This window comes from Zalophus californianus, chromosome 7, assembly GCF_009762305.2.
Source record: "Zalophus californianus isolate mZalCal1 chromosome 7, mZalCal1.pri.v2, whole genome shotgun sequence".
Taxonomy (NCBI): domain Eukaryota; kingdom Metazoa; phylum Chordata; class Mammalia; order Carnivora; family Otariidae; genus Zalophus; species Zalophus californianus.
In genome coordinates this window covers 108763271-108781804 of record NC_045601.1, presented here as the reverse complement: position 1 = coordinate 108781804, position 18534 = coordinate 108763271, and the positions used below count along the sequence as shown (strand labels likewise).

At 56.7% G+C, this 18534-nt stretch overlaps 1 protein-coding gene across 8 annotated transcripts in view; it reads right to left on the bottom strand.

Moving 5' to 3' along the window:
* Positions 1-494: 494 nt before the first annotated feature.
* TFEB (transcription factor EB) overlaps positions 495-18534 on the bottom strand; it is a 55700-nt gene continuing 37660 nt past the window's right edge. For 5 of the 8 annotated variants that reach the window (XM_027602936.1, XM_027602940.1, XM_027602939.1 and 2 more), the window contains 8 exons: positions 7049-7262; positions 6705-6959; positions 6115-6192; positions 4305-4425; positions 4154-4210; positions 3448-3523; positions 2641-2788; positions 495-1641 (listed from right to left, as the gene is read on the bottom strand). In XM_027602936.1, the coding sequence (XP_027458737.1) occupies positions 1153-1641; positions 2641-2788; positions 3448-3523; positions 4154-4210; positions 4305-4425; positions 6115-6192; positions 6705-6959; positions 7049-7240 (1416 nt within the window). In that variant the 5' untranslated portion in view covers positions 7241-7262 and the 3' untranslated portion in view covers positions 495-1152. Of the gene's footprint in view, positions 1642-2640; positions 2789-3447; positions 3524-4153; positions 4211-4304; positions 4426-6114; positions 6193-6704; positions 6960-7048; positions 7324-18534 lie in introns of all 8 variants that reach the window. The other 3 variants (XM_027602935.1, XM_027602938.1, XM_027602937.1) reach the window with 1 other exon arrangement.

The window sequence follows — 18534 nt, the reverse complement described above, 5'->3', positions numbered from 1 at the left end:
GGTGTCCATCCACCCACCCAGGGAGGGAGAAAACTCTGGAGAGGTGACCACTAGAACAGGCATTCGGCAACAGGAGAAACATGCCCCCCACCCCGGGCCAGTGGTAGTCTGAGCTAAGGGTGCCCCAAAGCAGCAGCTAAGAACAGACTTGGTTTGTGAGCAACCAGGTCCCCCACATCACCCAGGTCCCCCACATCACCCAGCTCAGCTGTCTCAGGCCACCGCTGGAGGTGTGGAACCAGCGTGGCTGCAGCGCCATCTTGTGGCCACGAGGAGGGACAATGACCCCTTCAGTCCCCAAGCCCCCTAAGTTGGGCTACATCTCCGGCTTCCCTTGAGGTAAGTCTGGGAGGTGGGGGAAACCAGGTGATGGGCTTGTTTCCTCTTCTCTGTCTCCCCCTACCCTGACCCCCCCCCCCCGCAGTGGTGGGCACTGGGTTGAATCCTCCCTTTGTGTCTACCCCAGATCACTCCAAAGAGACAGGACAAGCAGATACAAAGCACAGTGTTTACTAAAGGCACAAAGTGGGGAGCCTGGAGGGAGCTGCTCTTCCAGCAGTGACCCCGTGCTCTAGCAGGAACCCAGCGCCCCCTCTTCCGCCCCCGCCCTCACACCATCTGGTAGAGAGCTGTTAGCACCAAAGGGGGGTGGGGGTGCCAGGCTGGAGGACAGACTTGTGGCCATCTGAGTCCCAAAAAGGCAGGCCTGGGCATCCCCTGGACCAGTCATTGCCTCAGAGAAGGAATCTCCTGAACCCCCTGCTCTCGCATGTCCTCCTTCACCAGCAGGGGTGGGGATCAGACTCAGAAGACAGAACCCTCCCAGGACACCTCTTCTTACCTCTAGCACACCTGTCCCCTCCCTTCCCCTCATGATTTCACCTCCAGGAGCTGAGCTGAAGGCCTATTCTTACCCAGCCCTATCAAGAGGGCGATCCCTGGGGAGTACTGAGCCGGGCAGGGGGCTTCTCCTGCCCCCACACGCTGCCAAGCAGGCACTAAGTCCAAACAGGGGGCCAACAGGAAGGAGTGATGAGGCAGGGCAGTTGGCTATGTCACACACAAGTGCAGCCCGAGGGGTGGGAGGGAGGTGGCCCCGGCCCTCCCAGCCCCCAGGTCCACCCCTGTTCCCCAGCATGGCAGCAGCCCAGGTCACAGCACATCGCCCTCCTCCATGCTGAAGCTGCTCCGGCGGCTACTGGCCTTGGAGGCCTCAGGGGACATGGTGGAGAAGAGAGGGTCAGAGGCCAGTGGTAGCAGTGAGTCATCCAGGAGCATGAGGTCCAGATCCTTCTTGGACAAGTTGGGGAATGGGGAGCCATGCTCTGGCCCCAGAGGTTCAGGGTAGCCTGGGGGCCCTTCATCGCCCCCGCCCCCAAAGCTCAGGCTGTGGCTGAAGTCCAGGTGGTGGAATGGGGACGGTGGCTGAGGTGGCTGGGCTGGCAGGGGCAGCGGGGCCTGGGGGGGCAGAACCGGCAGTGGCTCAGGATCCGGGACCTCGGCCTCCAACAGCAGGGCCTCCCCGGGGCCCTCCTCGCTGGGCATCTCCTGCTTCACCACCTGCTGGGCCAGCTCAGCCATATTCACGCCCGATGGCGAGGTGGTGGGGAGGCCATGCACTCGAGCCTGCATCTCCAGCTCCTGCAAGGGGGGCGGGGGGCGCAGAGAGAAGGGGCTGGGGGCACACACCCATGGGCGCCAGCTACCTGACTCCACCCCCAGCTCCCCCGCTGCAGCCCTTGCCCCTCCCCTTGTGGCACCCAACATGGCTCAGCTGGAAGCAAGTACAGGGTGGCTCTAGAGTCTAGACCAGTGTTTTTTTCAAACTACAAGTCACAACTCATTAGTGGGTTGTGAAACCACTGTAGTGAGTCTTGACCAGCTCGCTCTCTCTTTTTGTTTCAATTGAAAATAGGCTTGCCTAGACTAGACGAGAATAGAAATGATCAGAATGCACTGCATCTATTAAGAATGACGGTTCTTTCATGAAACTTTGATTTTTCCTTTGAGTGTGGCTGGATTGCAATGCCAACTGTATTACCTCCTATGAGAAACCGAGAAGTTTAAAAACCGCCATCCATGTGCCCTTTGTATAGATGACCAGCCTCAGATCCAAAGAAGGCAGAGACCCTGAGCCACAGCCAGGATTAGAAAGAACCCTCGTTCCAGGTGGTAGGCAGGAGTCTCCCAAGCCTTGTTCTTTAGTTTGTCCCCATTGGGGAGACTTGGCACTCCCCCAGTTCTAGCTCTCTGCCCCCCCCCCACACACGGTAGGTCTGCACTCTGCCACCCTCTTGAAGTTAGCTGTAGGCACATACTTGCACTGATCGAGGAAATGTGAGCAGAGGCGATAAGTGTCACCTTGCTGTACATGGCTTTAAGAGCCAGCTCTAGATGCGCCTGTCCACTGGCCTGGGTCCCAGAACAAGGGTCTCACAGAACAGAACCTCTAGCCGGTCCTTGTTGCTTAAAGTTGCTAGGCATGGCTTGTTAAAAAACCATTACGTCTGTCCTCCCTCTTCCTGGGCATCATTCCCATTCCCCTAACTTCGGAAGCATGAGCACTGCCCCCGAGGTCGAGAGCCAGGCCGGGGCCAGGGGTCAGAGCTACCCAGCAAGTGCCAAGTGCATGGGCCCGACCTGGATGCGGAGCAAGAGTTGCTTGTTGGTCACCTCCAGACGCCGTGAGTGGTTCTCCAGCTCCCGGGACTTCTGCAGGTCCTTCTGCATCCTCCGGATGTAATCGACAGAGGCCTTGAGGATGGTGCCCTTGTTCCAGCGCACGTCCCTGCAGGCCAGGCCAAAGCAGAGGTGCAGGCTCGGCCGAGTGGCCAAGTATTCGCCATGCGCTCGGCAGGTCAAAAGAAAACCCTGCTTTGGTTCCAGAAGCCTCCCGCCGCCTGTCCCAAAGCGGCTTACAAACCCCAGACACGACCAACCCTGATCTGTGGAGGAGGCCCTTCTCCGTCTGCACACAGCACACCCTCCCGGGTGACCTCACTGCCACTACCCACCTCGCGAATCCCATGGAAGCCAACCATTCAGGGCAGCCTCCTTCCCTAAGCCTTCCATTCCTGCCACCAAAACCCACACCCGTCCTCAACTCTCGCTCCTCCCAGCCCTGGGCCCCTCTGTGCCAGTCTGAGTCCAGAGGTTCCCAGCATGACCCCTCCTCCTCCAGGAAGCACCCCCGGGCTGACCCCCGCAGCCTCACTTCCAGGATTTTGCTCATCTGTCTCAAGCTGGTCTGATTTGGGCGGAGGGGGGAATCTTCTTTCCCCTAACAGATGATAAGCTCTTAGGAGGCAGCGCCCAACCAAGGGATTCTCTTCCCGGCCCTTGCCCCTGGCAACCAGCACAGTGCAGAAAATACACATCAGCAGCCGCAGCCCCACCCCCAGCCCCCGACCCTTTCCCTTTTCCCCCTCTCCCCCAGAAACCGCTCACAGGTCATTGGCCTTGGGGATCAGCATTCCCAGCTCCTTGATGCGGTCATTGATGTTGAACCTCCGCCTCCTTTCAACTAAAGGTAACAAATCCCGGAGGGAGCAATTAGGAGGATGAGGACCCCAGCGGGGAGAGGGGCCCAGCCCAGGAGGGGGGGGGCCTTGGCCCTTCTGGGAAGTAATGAGTGACCCACAGAAGGGATCGCTGTGGGAATGAGGCCAGAACCACCAAGGGGCTCGGCCAGGCCGAAGCACCCCGTCAGCGGTTAGCATAGCAGAGCGGCCCGGGGCCCGGGGCAGCGTTCCGCGGGGCCCCAGGGCTGGAACTCCCTCCCTCCTGAGAGAGTTCCCAGGCTCCACGCCCTAAAGGAACCAATCTGACCTGATAAACCCGTTCCTTCTGAAGTCCTGGGGATTTCATGAATATCGCTGCCCCCCCCCCCCCCCCCCCCCCCGCCCACCGCCCGGCCCCTTCTCCCATCCCCTCCTAACAGGGCCAGTGGGAAGAAGGCCTTGCTGAACCCATCCAGTCCCATCAATGGAGGATTTAAGGTCTTGGGTGCGGAAGCCTTTCTAACCCATGCAGGTCAGAATGGCTTGTTTTGTTTTGTTTTCAAGTAAACCCTACCCCCAACCTGAGGCTCCGGTCAGAGGCTTTTTAGGCAGCTCAGGAGAGCGCAAGGACACAAGGCATCGGTGGGACTCACTTAGGTTGTGATTGTCTTTCTTCTGCCGCTCCTTGGCCAGGGCCCGGCTCTCCGCATCTGGAGGTCAGGCGAGAAGGACAGAGGAGCTGGGAGGGAGGGAGAAGAGGGAGGAATGGGGAGCCAGGGCCCCGGGGAGACGGGGAGGTGGTACCTGTGAGCTCTCGCTTCTGGGTCAGGTCAGCGGGGCACGAGCTGCTGGTGACGCCCACCAGGGAGGCTGTGACCTGGGGGTCACCACTGTACACGTTCAGGTGGCTGCTGGACAGGGGCAACTGTGGGGTGAGGCGGGGAGAGGGACGTGGTGAGCAGCCCCCTCTGCAGGGGGCCCTCCCTGGGGCCCATCATCCCAGGGACAGCCAGGCCCCCACGCCCCACTTCCAGCTCTAAGGGCTCCTCCAGAGGAGCTCGAGGGTGTCAGAATCCACCCCAGGCCTCGTCACCCGGCAATCCCACGGGCAAGTCTAGGGTCAGGAGCTGAGTGAGGCGCCGCCTAGTGGCCTAGTGGCTGGAACCCCCGTGGAGTGATCAGCCCTGAGGGGTGACAGATGAGGGGATTAAGTCCCAGGCACTGGGAAGCCCAGAGGAGAAGCACCTAATCTATTTTGGAGTTTCTGAATGGTTTCTGGAGGGTGTGGAACCTGAATTGGGTCCTGAGCAGAGCAGTGAGGAAGAGCCTGAGGGCTGAGCAAAGACTCGGGCCGGACAGAGCTGGCGGTCCCCGCGGGAGCTCAAGCTGCGGGAGCGGACAGGGTGCCGGGGGCAGATCGGCCGTGCAAAGATGCTGGCATTCCGTAATGGGCAGCCAGTGGGGGGTGAAGCAGGGGCCCAGCAGGGACAGACTGGAGCTCTGGGGTAATCGCCCAGAAGCCTCGGTAGGACACAAGCACCCTACTAGATACATGGAAACCACTGAGGGGACCAGACACTTGTGCCCTCTGGCCCTCTCCCTCCTCCCAGCCTTCAGTGCTCAGGTGGCAGCAGGTTTCAGACCCAACTGGCCCCAACCAGTCCGGCTGAGCCACTGGGCAATGTTGCCAGGGCGGCAGGGATCCCGGACTGACTCTTGGACTTCGTACTGCAAGATCTGGCGGCTTCCCCTCAGTGGCATGAGCTAGGGCCAGAGTCAAGGTAATAGGCACAGGCCCGAGGGGCAGGAGTGAGCAGCTGAGGTTTAGGACCTTCCAAAAAGGGGCAGGGACACCCACATTTCCACCTGCTCGGGGCAAATATCTGTCACCCTGTGCAGAGCTAGCCCCCATTCCTTGCCTTATCTAACCTTCCCACAATCCTGTGGGTAGATGGCATATCCCCATTCTGCTGCTGAGAAAAGTGGGCTTCAGAACAATTAAGGGACTTGCCAGGGTCACAGCCAAAGCCAGAAGCTCGGCCTCTTGAGTCTAAGACTGGCCCCTTCCCCTCTGCTACCGAACTTCTGCCTGGGAGGCCCAGAGAGCATTCACACTGCCAGGAGGCTGCTGGAGGGAGGGGACAAAGCCAGCCCCCTAGCACTTGTCCCATGGGGTGAGGGACACAGGCCTGTCCTCTGCTGGGTCCTAGGCTTTGTAGAAGAGGGAAGCCCCAGATCCCAAAGGAATCCATCAGCTCGAGGTCACACTGCTCCCCTCCAGGAATGCTCTCCCTGCCTCCCCTCTGCTGAGGCCCAGCACCACTACCTCCTGCCCCATCCCCTACCCAGCCCCCTGAAGACTTCCCCAACTGCCAGCCACTACTCCCCACTGAAGCCCCATCATGCACGCAGGCTAGGCACGCCTCTCTGGAGTCATAATTCTGCTCAGCCTTGGGCTCTGCTCACATGATCTGACAGAGGCGACTCTCATCTCTGCAGCAAGACAGCTCTGCCCAGGTGAGGACCTTGTCTCGAGTTCTTTCCAGGCTCAGGGCCACTGGAGAACCTCCACCTCCTCCCACTGACATTCCCACCCCACCCCGGCCAGCAGTACCGTGTTGGGCATCTGAGTTTCAGGATTGATGAAGCCCAGGACGTCATCCAGACACATAATGTTGTCAATGACATCAAACTGAAAGAGAAAAGTCCATCTGAGGAGGGCCCACTAGGAGAAAGGCACAGGGAAGGGGCACGGGGGTAGCCACTGACCTGAAGGGACCTTGGAGCCCACCTCACCTAACCTTGGAGCGCACCTCACCTAACCTTGGAGCCCACCTCACCTAACCTGCTCATCTCAGAGGGAAAAGGAAAAAGGTCCAGAGAGGGGATGAGGTGTCCAGGTACCACAGGCCCAAGGCCAACGCTCTTCCCAAGGAGCCAAAAGATTGCTTTATATACCTTCTGTCTGGACATGGCTTTGCAGGTGTGCTGGGCTTTCCTCTATGAGGCTCCTGTTTCTCCCTAGGAAAGCTTTGAAAAGTAGGGATGATGCTTCTCCTGGGAGACTGGGCCTCCCTGAGGGCAGACCTGTGTCTCCCCTCGGACTGGGAGGGACTCTAACAGCGGCACCCTGCCTCTGCCATTAGACTAGGCATCCCAGGAGCAGAGCACCTGGCACCAGCTCTGCTCATGGCAGCCACTTACCTCCCTCTCGGGGTTGGAGCCGATGTGCAGCATGGCCATGGGGCTGTTGGGAGCACTGTTGCCGGCTGAGGAGGACATCACATGTCCGGCCCGCACCCCCGGGGAGGCAGCCGGCAGGGGCTTCGGGGAGCCCTGGGCAGGGCTGATGTGGGCGGCAAACTTGTTCCCGTAGGTCTCGGACAGGTACTCCCGAACCTTCTGGTCCCGGGACTGCTGCAGGTGGTAGGAGGTGGGGTTCTCCAGGTAGGACTGCACCTGGGGGCGGTGGGGAGAAGGCGAGGGTTCTAGGGGTCCCGGAGCCAGGGTGGGAGGGGACAAGGCCCTGCCTTCGGGACAGGCCCTACCTTCAGGACCTCCCCGGGCACAGGTGGTGGAGACTGGAAGTGGACTGGGGTGTTGATGGCCGGCGTGGGCGGCCCGCCCAGCTGCTGCTGCACGTAATGCACGACGGCCCGCTGCTGCATGCGTTCCCGCTGCTCCTCCTGCTGCGCCTGCTCCCGCATGAGCTGCATGCGCAGCCCGATGCGCGACGCCATGGCGGCCACTGGCACCGGCTCCCTGCGGGCGGGGGGCAGGTCTGTGAGGCGCGGCCCGCTTCAGAGCACCGGGTCTTGGGCACCTGCAGCCATCGTACAGGAGAAGACACTGAGGCCCAGAGGGGAGAAGGGGTTTGGTCACCGAGCAAGAGGGTGACGGAGCTGAGACCTGACCCCAAGTCTCCTGCTTCCTGGGCCAGAAACGGAGACCCTCCCTTCTTTGTTCATTGCAGCTGATCGGCCCCAGAAGGTTGGAGTCACTCTTGACTCCCCTCTTTCCGTCAGGCCACATGGTGATCCTGGCAGCTCTGACCCCAGGAATGTCCCCTCTGCCACCACCTCCCCGCCAGCAATGTGGGCCCGCCCACAGCGGGCCTTATCTGGCTTCCTGAGGGAGCCTCCTAATGTTCAGACTCCCTCCTTTCTTGCTCTTCAACATTCTACTCGTAATTCAGTAATCACAGGGATCCTGTTAAACCTTTTAAGTCAGATCCTGTCCCTCCCTCTGCCCAGAACTATCAATGGTTCACATGTCCCTTGAGTAAAAGCCGAAGTCCTTACCCCCAAAGGCCCTCTTGTGATCTCTCCCCACCTCACGGTCCCCTCTGACCGCATCTCCCCCTGCTTTCTCCCTTGTTCCACCTGCTCCAGCCACACCCACCAGCCTCTTTATAATCCCTCAAACACACAGCAGGCACGCTCCCACCTCAGGGCCTTTGCACTTGCTCTCCCCTCAGTCTGGGATGCCCCTCCCCCAAATACCACTCATTCCTTCACCTCTTCAAAGGCTCAAAAGTCCCGTTCTTACAGAGACCTTCCATGACTAACCTATTCAAACTTGCAAAATTCCTACCTGCCCCCCCCAACACTCCCTATGCCCCTTCCTTCTTTGTGTTTCTCCATAACACTTATCACCATCCTAACCATTATGCATTTTTGCTTAGTTATTTCATTCACTGTCTATCTCTTGCTCACTAGGAATGCAAACTCCCCTGAGGGGAAGCATTTTGTGTCTGCCTTGTTCGCTGCTGTGCCTTCAGCCTTTAGCCCAGGGCCTGGGACACGGTAGATGTTCTGCAAATGTGTGCAGGGAATGATTACTATTTATGAATCAGGCACTGGCAATACAGCAGCAAGCTAACTATAGTCCCTGAGCTCATGGAGTCTAAGGTCCAGTGAATGAGAAAAGCAAGTCCACAGGCCATTATAGGCCTGTGCAAAGGGACACTTTAGGGCACCTGGGCCTCCAAGGGCCCAGGGAGGGCTCCCACCACCCAGGATGTCAGCTCTGATCGTGGAGGGGTCTCAGTGGGATGGTGGACTGAGGGCCCCAGGTCTAGTCTGGAAAGAGGGAGGAAAAGACAGACTGAGGCCAGCTGCAGGCCCTAGCTCCCTGAGGGACCCTGGCACATCGCTTCCCTTGGAGGCTCTGTCTCCCTAGGCACAAAATGAAACAGTTGGACTCGGTGATTTCTAAGGTCCCTCCCAGCTAAAAGACTCCCTGAGAGGTACAGAGCCCCCAGGGGTTCCCCAACTCCATAAAGGTTCTCGCAGAGGGTCCCATCTTGGGGACATTGCAAGAGGCCATATGACTTCATGGTTGAGCAAGCATTATCAAACAGGGCAGACATGGGCTTAAATCCCAGCTCTGCCACGTCTTGGCTGTGTGACCTTGGGCAAGTCACTTCATCTCTCTGAGCTTCAGCTTCCCATCTGTAACCAAGTTCTCCGTCAGAAGCTTGGTGAACATGTTAAGTGGAAAGATGGTGTCTTGCACAGCACATGGCACTCGGTAGGCTGAGTGAGGAAGTAAAGGATAAACACAGGGCTGAGCGAGTCAGCTGCAGTACAGACCAGAGGCCAGAGCTGCGCCCCAGGGGTCCGAAGAAGGAGACCCAGACCTCTGCGGAGTGGGTACAAAGGAAAGCAGGGTCGCCTAATGCCAGACTAAGTCACTAAGTACCTCGTGGAAGGTACTGGCAAATATTCAGTGAAAATCATGGAGATAGTAATAATTTGCATCTACTTGAGCATTTACTCTGTGCTGGGCACTGTTCCAGGCACTTTAACCTCAAAACAGCCCCACGAGGTAGTTCTGGTTATTATGCCTCTGTTTCTCCTTAAGTATCTGGGGACAGAGAGAGCTGGGACCCAGTCCAGCATGGCTCCCCAGCCCATCGGGGCGGGGCATGGCGGGGTGGTCTCCACGCAGAGCTGGGAGGGAGCTTGTCCCAGGCTGCATGTCTGGTTGGCTCAGGACCACGAACGGAGCCCAAGCCACTGGATCCCGACCCAGAGCTCCCTCTACCACCACAGCTGCTTCCTTGCAAAAGAGGTCCACACCATCCGCCTCAGAGCTTTGAGTACTCAGTGACCCTTACTCACCTTCCTTCCTCCCTTCTCTGCCCACCTCCCCCCCCCCCGCCCGCCCCAGGGCCAGGAATTAGTGAATCAGCCCCAAGGGTCTCTCTGCCAGCTCCCATCAGGACAGTCCCCCAAGGAGAAAGGAGCAGGCACCCCCTCCTTCTACCCCTTTCTCTGTCCTGCAGCTGGGACACAGCTGCAGCCTCTACCCCTTTCCTATGCTCCTACAGAGGGGTAGCCTGTCTTCACCAGCTGCCCACCCCCCCGCCGCCCCCTGCAGCCCTGCAGACCTCACGGGCTCTGACCCCAGCCCAGCCCACTGCCCTGCAGCTGCACGCCCTGCAGCCCTGCATGCTCGCACCCCTCGGGGAACAATCTGACTTCAGTTGGTCCCTGCTGGGTGGGTGGTGGCACGGGGCCTGGCAGTGCCAGCCGGCACGGGGAGGACTGGGGGAGAAGGAGCCCCTTGTTGCTCTGACAAAGGGCTGGGTGCCCATCCCCAGCTGAGCTAGAGCTGGCTCTGCCCCGGGAGAACCTGGGCTGCGTCCTGCTCAGCCTCTCGCTCTGCTCATTGGTAAAATGCCAGTGGCAGTCCCTGCCCGACCAATGCCATCCGGGTCTCTGTGAGCCTCCGGGAAGAGAGGGTATCAGAGAACTGTGACCGGTGAGCTATCTGCGCACTGAAAGGTGCTGGGAGCCTTAGCCTGTCCGCAGTCTTCTGACAGAGGGTGGCCCAGGGGCACAGCAGAGTGAGGCTTCCCCCGCTCCCCCCCGCCATTGTGCAAGCTGTCACCCCAGTCACAGAGTTGCTTCCTCCCTCCACAGCCCAGCCTCCTCCCCTGGCCCTGCCAGGAATACGTACAGGCTTAAGGAAGGGACTTGAGGGCATCTGAGGGCAGATGGGGTGGCCCAAGAGAGACCATTCCCTGCCCAGCCCTCAAGCACACCTGCTCACTCTCAACGCCTGTGGGACCATTCCCAGCCTCCCCCGGCGCCTAGTCTGGGCAGGAAGAACTAGGAGGAGGGACGCAGGAGAACCAAAATGACCCCCGAACCCTCCCCCGCATCTGACCTCCAGACCTACCCGGCCTGGGAAGGGCCCACCATTCATGCATTTGGTATTTTCGAAGCCTTGAGTGCCCACTATGTGCAGACACCAGGGCTAGGTGTTTCCCTAGAGAACCTTCTCCCCTGGCCTCACCCCCAGGTAACACCCTCCTGAGGGGACTAGGGGGTCTAACACCCCAGAGAAGTCCTGCCTCTCCCCAGTCCGCTAGAAAAGTTCTAGAGGTAGCGGGGACTGAAGTTTCAGCCAAGACCACGAGAGCCGCCCCTCTCTGCACCCCCAGAATCCACCAGCCATCCCCGCCTCCCTTGCCCTGCTGTTCACTCAGAACCTCCCACCTGACTACCCCTGCCCTAAGCTGCATCTGGGTTCCAGCTTGTTGTGGCCAAAATGAGCTTCCCAATCCAGCAGATGCAGCTGAAGCCCTTCCCCACTTCCATCCCCCACGCGCCCGTACTGGCTGGGTGACTTTGGGAAAGCCACTTAACCTCTCTGTGCCTTGGTTTTCTCTTTGGTCAAATGGAGCCAAGAAGGGCACCTGCCTCTTGGGTTGTTGTGAGGATTCAAGGAAACACCGTGGGTGTGTGGGACTCCCTAGCATGCCCTTAGGCATCCACTAACAGACAGATGCTGGGCTTGCCTCCAAAGCCATGCACATCTCTGGTCAAGGCCAGGCTGGTTTCAGCCTGTGTGGGGGCCTCCCTCATCAGACATTCACACATCAGTATGAACTGGCTCTGAAGCTTTCCTAAGGGAAGATATCTACCGGGGGAGGGGGAAGACTGGGAGAAATCACTGGCCTCCATGAGGGACAGGCAAGGAGAGAGAGGATCCCAGAACAGAAAAGCCTCAGCTAGAAAGACCTCAAAGATTGAGCATTGAGTGGAAAAAGAAAATTACAGAATAAAATGTAGAGCCTGAGCCCATTTAGACAGAACATGGGTAAACATGTAGAACAGACTAGGAGGATCAGAAGGTTTCTTGAATGCTTGCCCTGGGGCAGGGCTGGTCTATGCGCTTTCACATATTAACTCATCCTTTCTTCACAACAACCCGATGAGGTGACCACTATTATTGCCTCCAGTTTTCAGGGGGGAAACTGAGGCACAGAGAGGTGAAATAACTTGCCCAAGGTTGCACAGCGGATGAGTAGCAGAATGGACACTTAAACCAGGCTGCCTGGTTCACAGCCCCCACTCCCAAGCTTCTATTCTGGGCTCCCCCAATACCCCCAGCTGTTCAGAGTGGTTACCTGTGGCCTGGGGAGTGGTAAACAGGGTTCTTAGAGTTTCTCATTCTTACTTTTTTTCAAAAGATTTATTTATTTGAGAGAGAGAGAGCACACGAGCGCACATGGCAGAAAGAGGCAGAGGGAGAGGGAGAGAGAATCCCAAGCAGACTCTGTGCCAAGCGCACTGAGCCAGAGGCAGGGCTCGATCTCACGACCCTGAGATCATGACCTGGGCCAAAACCAAGAGTCAGACATTTAACTGACTGTGCCACCCAGGTGCCCTCTGTGATTCTTTTCACACAAGGGGAAAAGAAAGCAGGGCAGTTTCCAGGGGGTTGTGAGGGCCCCACCTGCTTCCAGTCATATCCAAAGTTCCACCCAGAGTCTTCAGTTCCACCCAGAGTCTGGCCCAAGCCCTGCCCTCCTCAGTGTGACGGTTGTTAAGCCAGCCGAGGACCCTGGGTGGGGACACTGAGTGGCCACCAGAGGGTCAGAAGTCACATGCCAACCGGACCTGGAGGGCCAGGACCCAGGTCCAACTCCGTTTCCACTATAGCCCCAGACATGAGCCTTCAGAGGGAGCACAATCATGCAGTGCTCCTCAAATTGCTCTAAGTGGAGCCAGGAACCCTCAATTAACTGTGGGGCCTGAACTTCTCTGGAGATTCTTCTGCCTTCCAGGTGATCCTTTAAAACTTGGAACAGGAAGAGGCGCCCGGGTGGCTCAGTCAGTTAAGCATCTAACTCTTGATTTCCACTCAGGTCATGATCTTGAGGTCATGGGATTGAGCCCCATGGGGGCTCCACACTCAGCGCAGAGTCCACTTGCGATTCTCTCTCCCTCACCTTCTGCCCCTCTCCAACTCGCGTTGAGGGTACACGCACACACTCTCTCTCTCCCTCGAAATAAATAAATAAAATCTTAAAAAAAAATAAAAATTAGACTTGGAGCAGGAAGCAGACTTCCCATGACTCAGCAACTCCATTCCTAAGTGGACGCCCAACAAAGAAGCATCCATGGCTCCCCAGAGGACACACCTGTTCACAGCAGCCCTACGGATAGCGCCCAAGCCAGAAAACACCAGACGTCCGTCAACAGGGAAATGGATAAGGACGTTGTGGTACGCGCACACACACACTGGAATGCTACTCCACAATGAGAGAGAACCCACTATTGCTACACACAACACAGACGCCTCTCGCAGACAATGCTAAACAAAAGAAGCCACAAAAACACACCCAGCACCATCAATGTCTCTACCGTTCAACCAGGCAAAACGAATCTTCTGTGAGAAATCAGGATCCCTTGGGGGGACTAGTAATGTTCTGTGATTTGATGCAGGTTTGACGACACGGAAGGTCAAGTTTATGAAAATGCGGGTGGTGGCTCACAATGTGCACACTTTTCTGCATGTGTGTTTATACTATCATTAAAATTTACATAAGAATGAGGGCGGACCTTATAATTTAAGAGAAGAATGGAACAAATGGCCCTCAGCTCTGCCCAAGTGTGGCTCCAGGGACTAAAAATGCCCTCGGCACCACGCAACCTCAACACAACGGGGCCGAGGGTAGGGGCAGCCTCTCTGGAAAAGCGATCTGGCCATATGGTTCAAAACGTCGAGGAAGTAGCCACCAGCCCCACGAGGTGATCCCACACACAAAGGCTTTTCCGCATCAAGATGCCCATCATATTATATAGAGAAAAATGAGAAATAATCTCAATGTCCCACAGTAGGATGGTTAAATAAATTATGTTGTATTCCTCCCGACGGAATGTTATGTTTCCAGTTGGTAAGCCAGGGATAGATATGTCAAGTGACAAAAAGTAGAAGGCAAAATTGTACATAAGATCTGATCATCACCATGTGCAACTGTATGTAGAAAACCCTTTAGGGAAGAAATATACGAACATATCAAACTTCTTTTGATGATGCAATCAATCATGAATTTTTTTTTAATTTTTACTTTCTGGAATGTTACTCCTTTTTTTATCATGCACATGTGTACATGTTTCTAATCAGAAAACAATATTTTATACTAACAACACCGATGGTGTACTTACTATGTGCGAGGTGTGCTTGAAGCACCGCACTGGAATATCACGGTTACTTCCAATACTGTTCACTCCTTTACAGATGAGGAAAAAGGCACAGAGAGGTGGTCACTTGCCAAAGGTCACAGAGCTAATGAGTGGTGAGGCCGGCCCCTGGGGTTGAGAGTTAGGCCCCTCCATCCTGCATTTGGGGCAGGAGTGGCTACATTGTATTTTAGGGATTCCCACTGAAGAAACCCCCTACCATCAAAGGGTTTCAGTCACCTGATCTCTTTCAGCCAGTCCAGGGGCCCAGCGGGTGCCTGGGACAATGGAATGGTCTAGAATCCCCAAATGCAAGCAGAAAAAAACTCTGCCCTTCCTCAAAGGGCAGAGATAATTTCCTGAATTCCCAGAAAAATACATGTCTCGTGGCTGAAACAACAAAGGGTACCAGCCCAGCCGCCGGGATGCCTGTTTAAGCCATTTACTACGTTCTGTGCCTCTGTGGTCGGAAGAAGTTTCCTTCTGATCCAGGCTCTTACAAACTACCAGTTGTGCGGGAGCCTGCCCAGTGGTGTTGGAGGGGAAATCAAACCAACCACTAAAGGAAGGCCTCCTGAACAGGTCCTGAGGCTCCCAGAGGCCGGGGAAAGAACCCTGTGACCCCCTGTGTAACCTTCCAGCCTTGTGAAGGGAAGAGAGGGGAAGATTCCAGGACCTGGTTTGTTTTGTCTTCTCTGAACTCCCTCTGGCAGAGGCAAAGGAAGGCCTGATGAACTAAGAAACAGAACAAAAATGTGCACACAATCCCCATGCCATAGGTGGCAGCCATTTGAAATTGCCAAGGTGGTCACGGTCCCCACAGGTCCTGGGGGAGGGGGGGCATCCTTTGGCCCAGTCCCAAAGAGAGCTGGGGAGGGGGTGGGGGGAGGATAAGATTCCCAGGAGCCTGACTCAATGTCTCAGCCTAGCCTCAGTCTTTCCATCAGTCAAGTGGGGCTTAGCAGCTGGGGCTACCTCTCCCAAAATGGTTGTGACCTAAGTTGGGATGCTAGGTATGGGATCCTCTGCAAGGATGTAAATGTGGGCAGGGGAGAGATGTCACCACTTTGTCACTGTTTATTGTCCCCTTTGTCCATGCCCACCTAGGGCATCCCTAGACCAGTCTCCTCTTATTGTTCCTCTCAAGTTTCTTTTGAGAAACGGTCACACACACACACACCATATCAAGACCCCAGGCTGGGGCAGAGCAGCGTAACAGCAACCCCAGCTCGTCTCTCCTTATGGGACAGGGCAGGAAGGCCTCTGGCCAGCTTTTCCCATTACTGGGCACCCTCTCTGTTTCCTTTCCAAAAGCTTTGCGTTTGTATAAGACTTCCATTTCCAGAGCTTGTATATCACATGATTCACTGCAGTGCAATGGGAGAGGCATGTGGGTAATAGTGATCCTACCCCCGGGTTCTAAAGAGACCATGGGCAGGCAGGGTACTTAGCACAGTGCCTGGCACTCTGGAGATGCTTCATAATTCAGGTGGTTTGTTATCTGGTCCAGTGGTTCCCTGGAGGTCATGAAAGGCAACATTGGGGCCCTCTGGCTGCCTCCAAGATTGAAAAAGAGCAAACGGGGGTGCCTGGGTGGCTCAGTCGTTAAGCATCTGCCTTCGGCTCAGGTCATGACCCCAGGGTCCTGGGATCGAGTCCCGCATCGGGCTCCAGTCCCACATCGGGCTCCCTGCTCAGCGGGAAGCCTGCTTCTCCCTCTCCCACTCCCCTTGCTTGTGTTCCCTCTCTCGCTGTGTCTCTCTCTCTGTCAAAATAAGTAAATAAAATCTTTTAAAAAAAAAGGAAAGAAAAGAAAAAGAGCAAACGGAAATCACACTCACCCTTGCTAAGTGTGCACTATTTGACTGGAAGGTATTTGGTACCAGGAGCAAGAATGGGGTCAGTGGTATGTTCTTTTGAACACTTTTATTTTTTTAATTCAATTAATTAACATATAATGTATTACTGGTTTCGGAAGTAGAGGTCAGTAATTAATATTTTTATTTTAATGTTTTGGCCTTCTCCCCTTTAACCAAGATACAATTTATCCCAGCAAAATGCACAGATTTAAAGTGTACAGCTCGGTGCATTCTTACAGGTGTGTACCCCTGTGTAATCACCACCCCGATCAAATCGGAGGGCGTTTTCATCACACGGGGAAAGTTCCCTCCAGGACCCTCCCCTAGAGGGAATGTCTCATCTCACCTCCATCCCCTGGCTGAGTGTCACCCGACCTTGGACAGACATAAAGGCTATCAAGTGGGACGTGGGCCTCTGTCTCTCTCATGCAATATAATCACTTGGCCAAGTGGGACCACTCTTGGCACAGGCTGAACAATCCCCTGTTTGTGATGAATAAAGACTGGGGAACAAACAGTGAATTCTAAGAGGAAACGAAAGCTCCAGAAGGGTGGTCTGCACAGAGCACATCAGTGGAAGCCCAGTGAAACTCAAACCCAGGGCGCACCCTACTCGGCACTCAGGGCACCTGTCTCGAGGGGACCTACCACAGGAGGCCTTGGTGGGGGGGGGGGTGCTGCAGGGCTTGGTGGGGGGAGGAGTGAGGGGGGCCAGGGGCTTGCTTTTAAATCTCTGAACTCAGGCAGGAGGTGGGGAGGAGGGAAAGGAAGGGGAGGGGAGGCGAAGGGCAGCTACAGCAGCTCCTGGCCTGCTCAGTGGCCTCCGTGCCTACAGCTCAGGCCCATCAGCCCCACGTCCCAGCTCACATCCCACAGGAAGGGGTGGGAGCTGACGCCTGCTGGCTGGCCCGCCTGCTGACCCGGGGCAAGGCACAGTGATTGTGCGGCACATGGAGAGGCTTCAAAGGCAATCCCAGACCAAAGAGGCGCCTGTCTTGTCCCATAGGGACCAGCGGGAGCCTGGCATGAGGCCTGCCCCAGGAAGACTGCCACTGGGCTTTGGGGGACAGGGGACATGTAGCTGAGGGAAGCATGGAGAGAAGAAACTAGAAAGGTTTCTTCTTTCTTCCTAGTCTACCCTTGTGATATGCACAGATACAGTCTAGCCACACATGCAGACCCTCTGCCTGCCTGCCTGTCTCTCACACACACATTGCCATATCCTCACCCTGCTGCTCAGCGGGCAGCTCCTTCCCCCTCCCCTCCTTGCTCCCTTGCCCCCACCTCCTGGACACCTGGTCCCCTTGAGCGTCCTGCCTGTGGCTACACTGCTCGGTTCTCCAGTTGTTTCCTGGCCACCTACCAGCCTCCCCAGGTACAAGGAAGCTTCCAGAGAAATCAGCTTTCTTCTGAACCTCTACCCCATCCCACCCATCAGAATTCCCAGAACGAGACACAGGGCCCCCTAGGCCTGGCACAAAAGCCTCGGATGCTTCCCAAGAACACAGTGGTATTAGAAGACCTGCATTTGGCTATCCCCCTGCCCAGCTGTGACCTCAGGCAGGTCCTGTCCCTCTCTGGGCCTTGGAACCTGGTTGATAACGTGAGAGGGCAGGACGGGGTCCCTGGCAGGCCCCCTCCTGCTCTGTCCGGGCACGCTGAGCCTCTGGATGGCATGGATGCGGCCAAGGCCACGTGCCCGTGGAGCCAGCCTGCAGGCCAGGGAATGATCCTTACCATCACTCCTGCTGCTGCCCAGCACGTGGGAACACCAGGGCAGCCTTGGGGACCCAGCCTTGGCTTTCCTTTCTCCTCAGGAGACCGCAATCCCACAATGCACACACACACCCTAGTTCTTCAGCCCGGTACTTGGGCCAGGAAGGCTCGGTGACTCTGGGCGGGAGAGGGTGCAGCCACAGAGGAGTAGGCAGCCAGCACGTGGAGTGCCTTCTGCTTCCACCTGATGTCTCACCCCCAAACCAGCCCCGGCACTTAAGCCCCCCTGCCCCGGCCCTCCCTGCCCTAGGCCCGAGGGCCATGGCGCACCCGACCCACCAGCCCTGGCACCGGCCCCGGCTCCTGGGGGGCTTCCTCTCCAACCTTGCTGCCCCAGCCCCACACCAGTCTTTCTCGTCCCTGCCGTGGCTTGGCTCATACACTTGGCTTCCTTTTCAAGAGTTTAATCCGCCTCTGAGCACTTGGAAAGCAATCTCTGTATAACTGAAGTATCCAGGTTTTGCTAAAGAAAAGAAGACATTGCAGAGGGGAGGGGAAAGGAAGGAAGGAGAACACGTATGAGCGTGAGCGTGACGACCACATTGCACGTACGGAGGGCGGCCTCCAGTCTCCTGGGTACAAACCAACAGGCGTTTGTTATTACCTGTACTGAGCGCGTATTCCGCACCAGGCACAGTTCTGAGTTGGTAGATATTACTGATTTCACCCTCAAAGCAAGCCCACCCACTTGTGAGGAAGCAGTAGTGCACCCTCCCATTTCAGAGAAGGAACAATTGAGGCGCAGAAGAGGTTGACGCTTTGCCTGAAGTCCCACAGCTGGTAGGCATGGGGCGTCCGGTCAGGAGTCCGCACACCCGACCTCCCCCAGCCCAGGCTCGCGAGCACAGGGAGCAGGGCAATGGGGTAGGTGCCTGAGGGGGCAGTCTGTCTGGAAAGGGGCCTGAAGAGGCAAGTGAT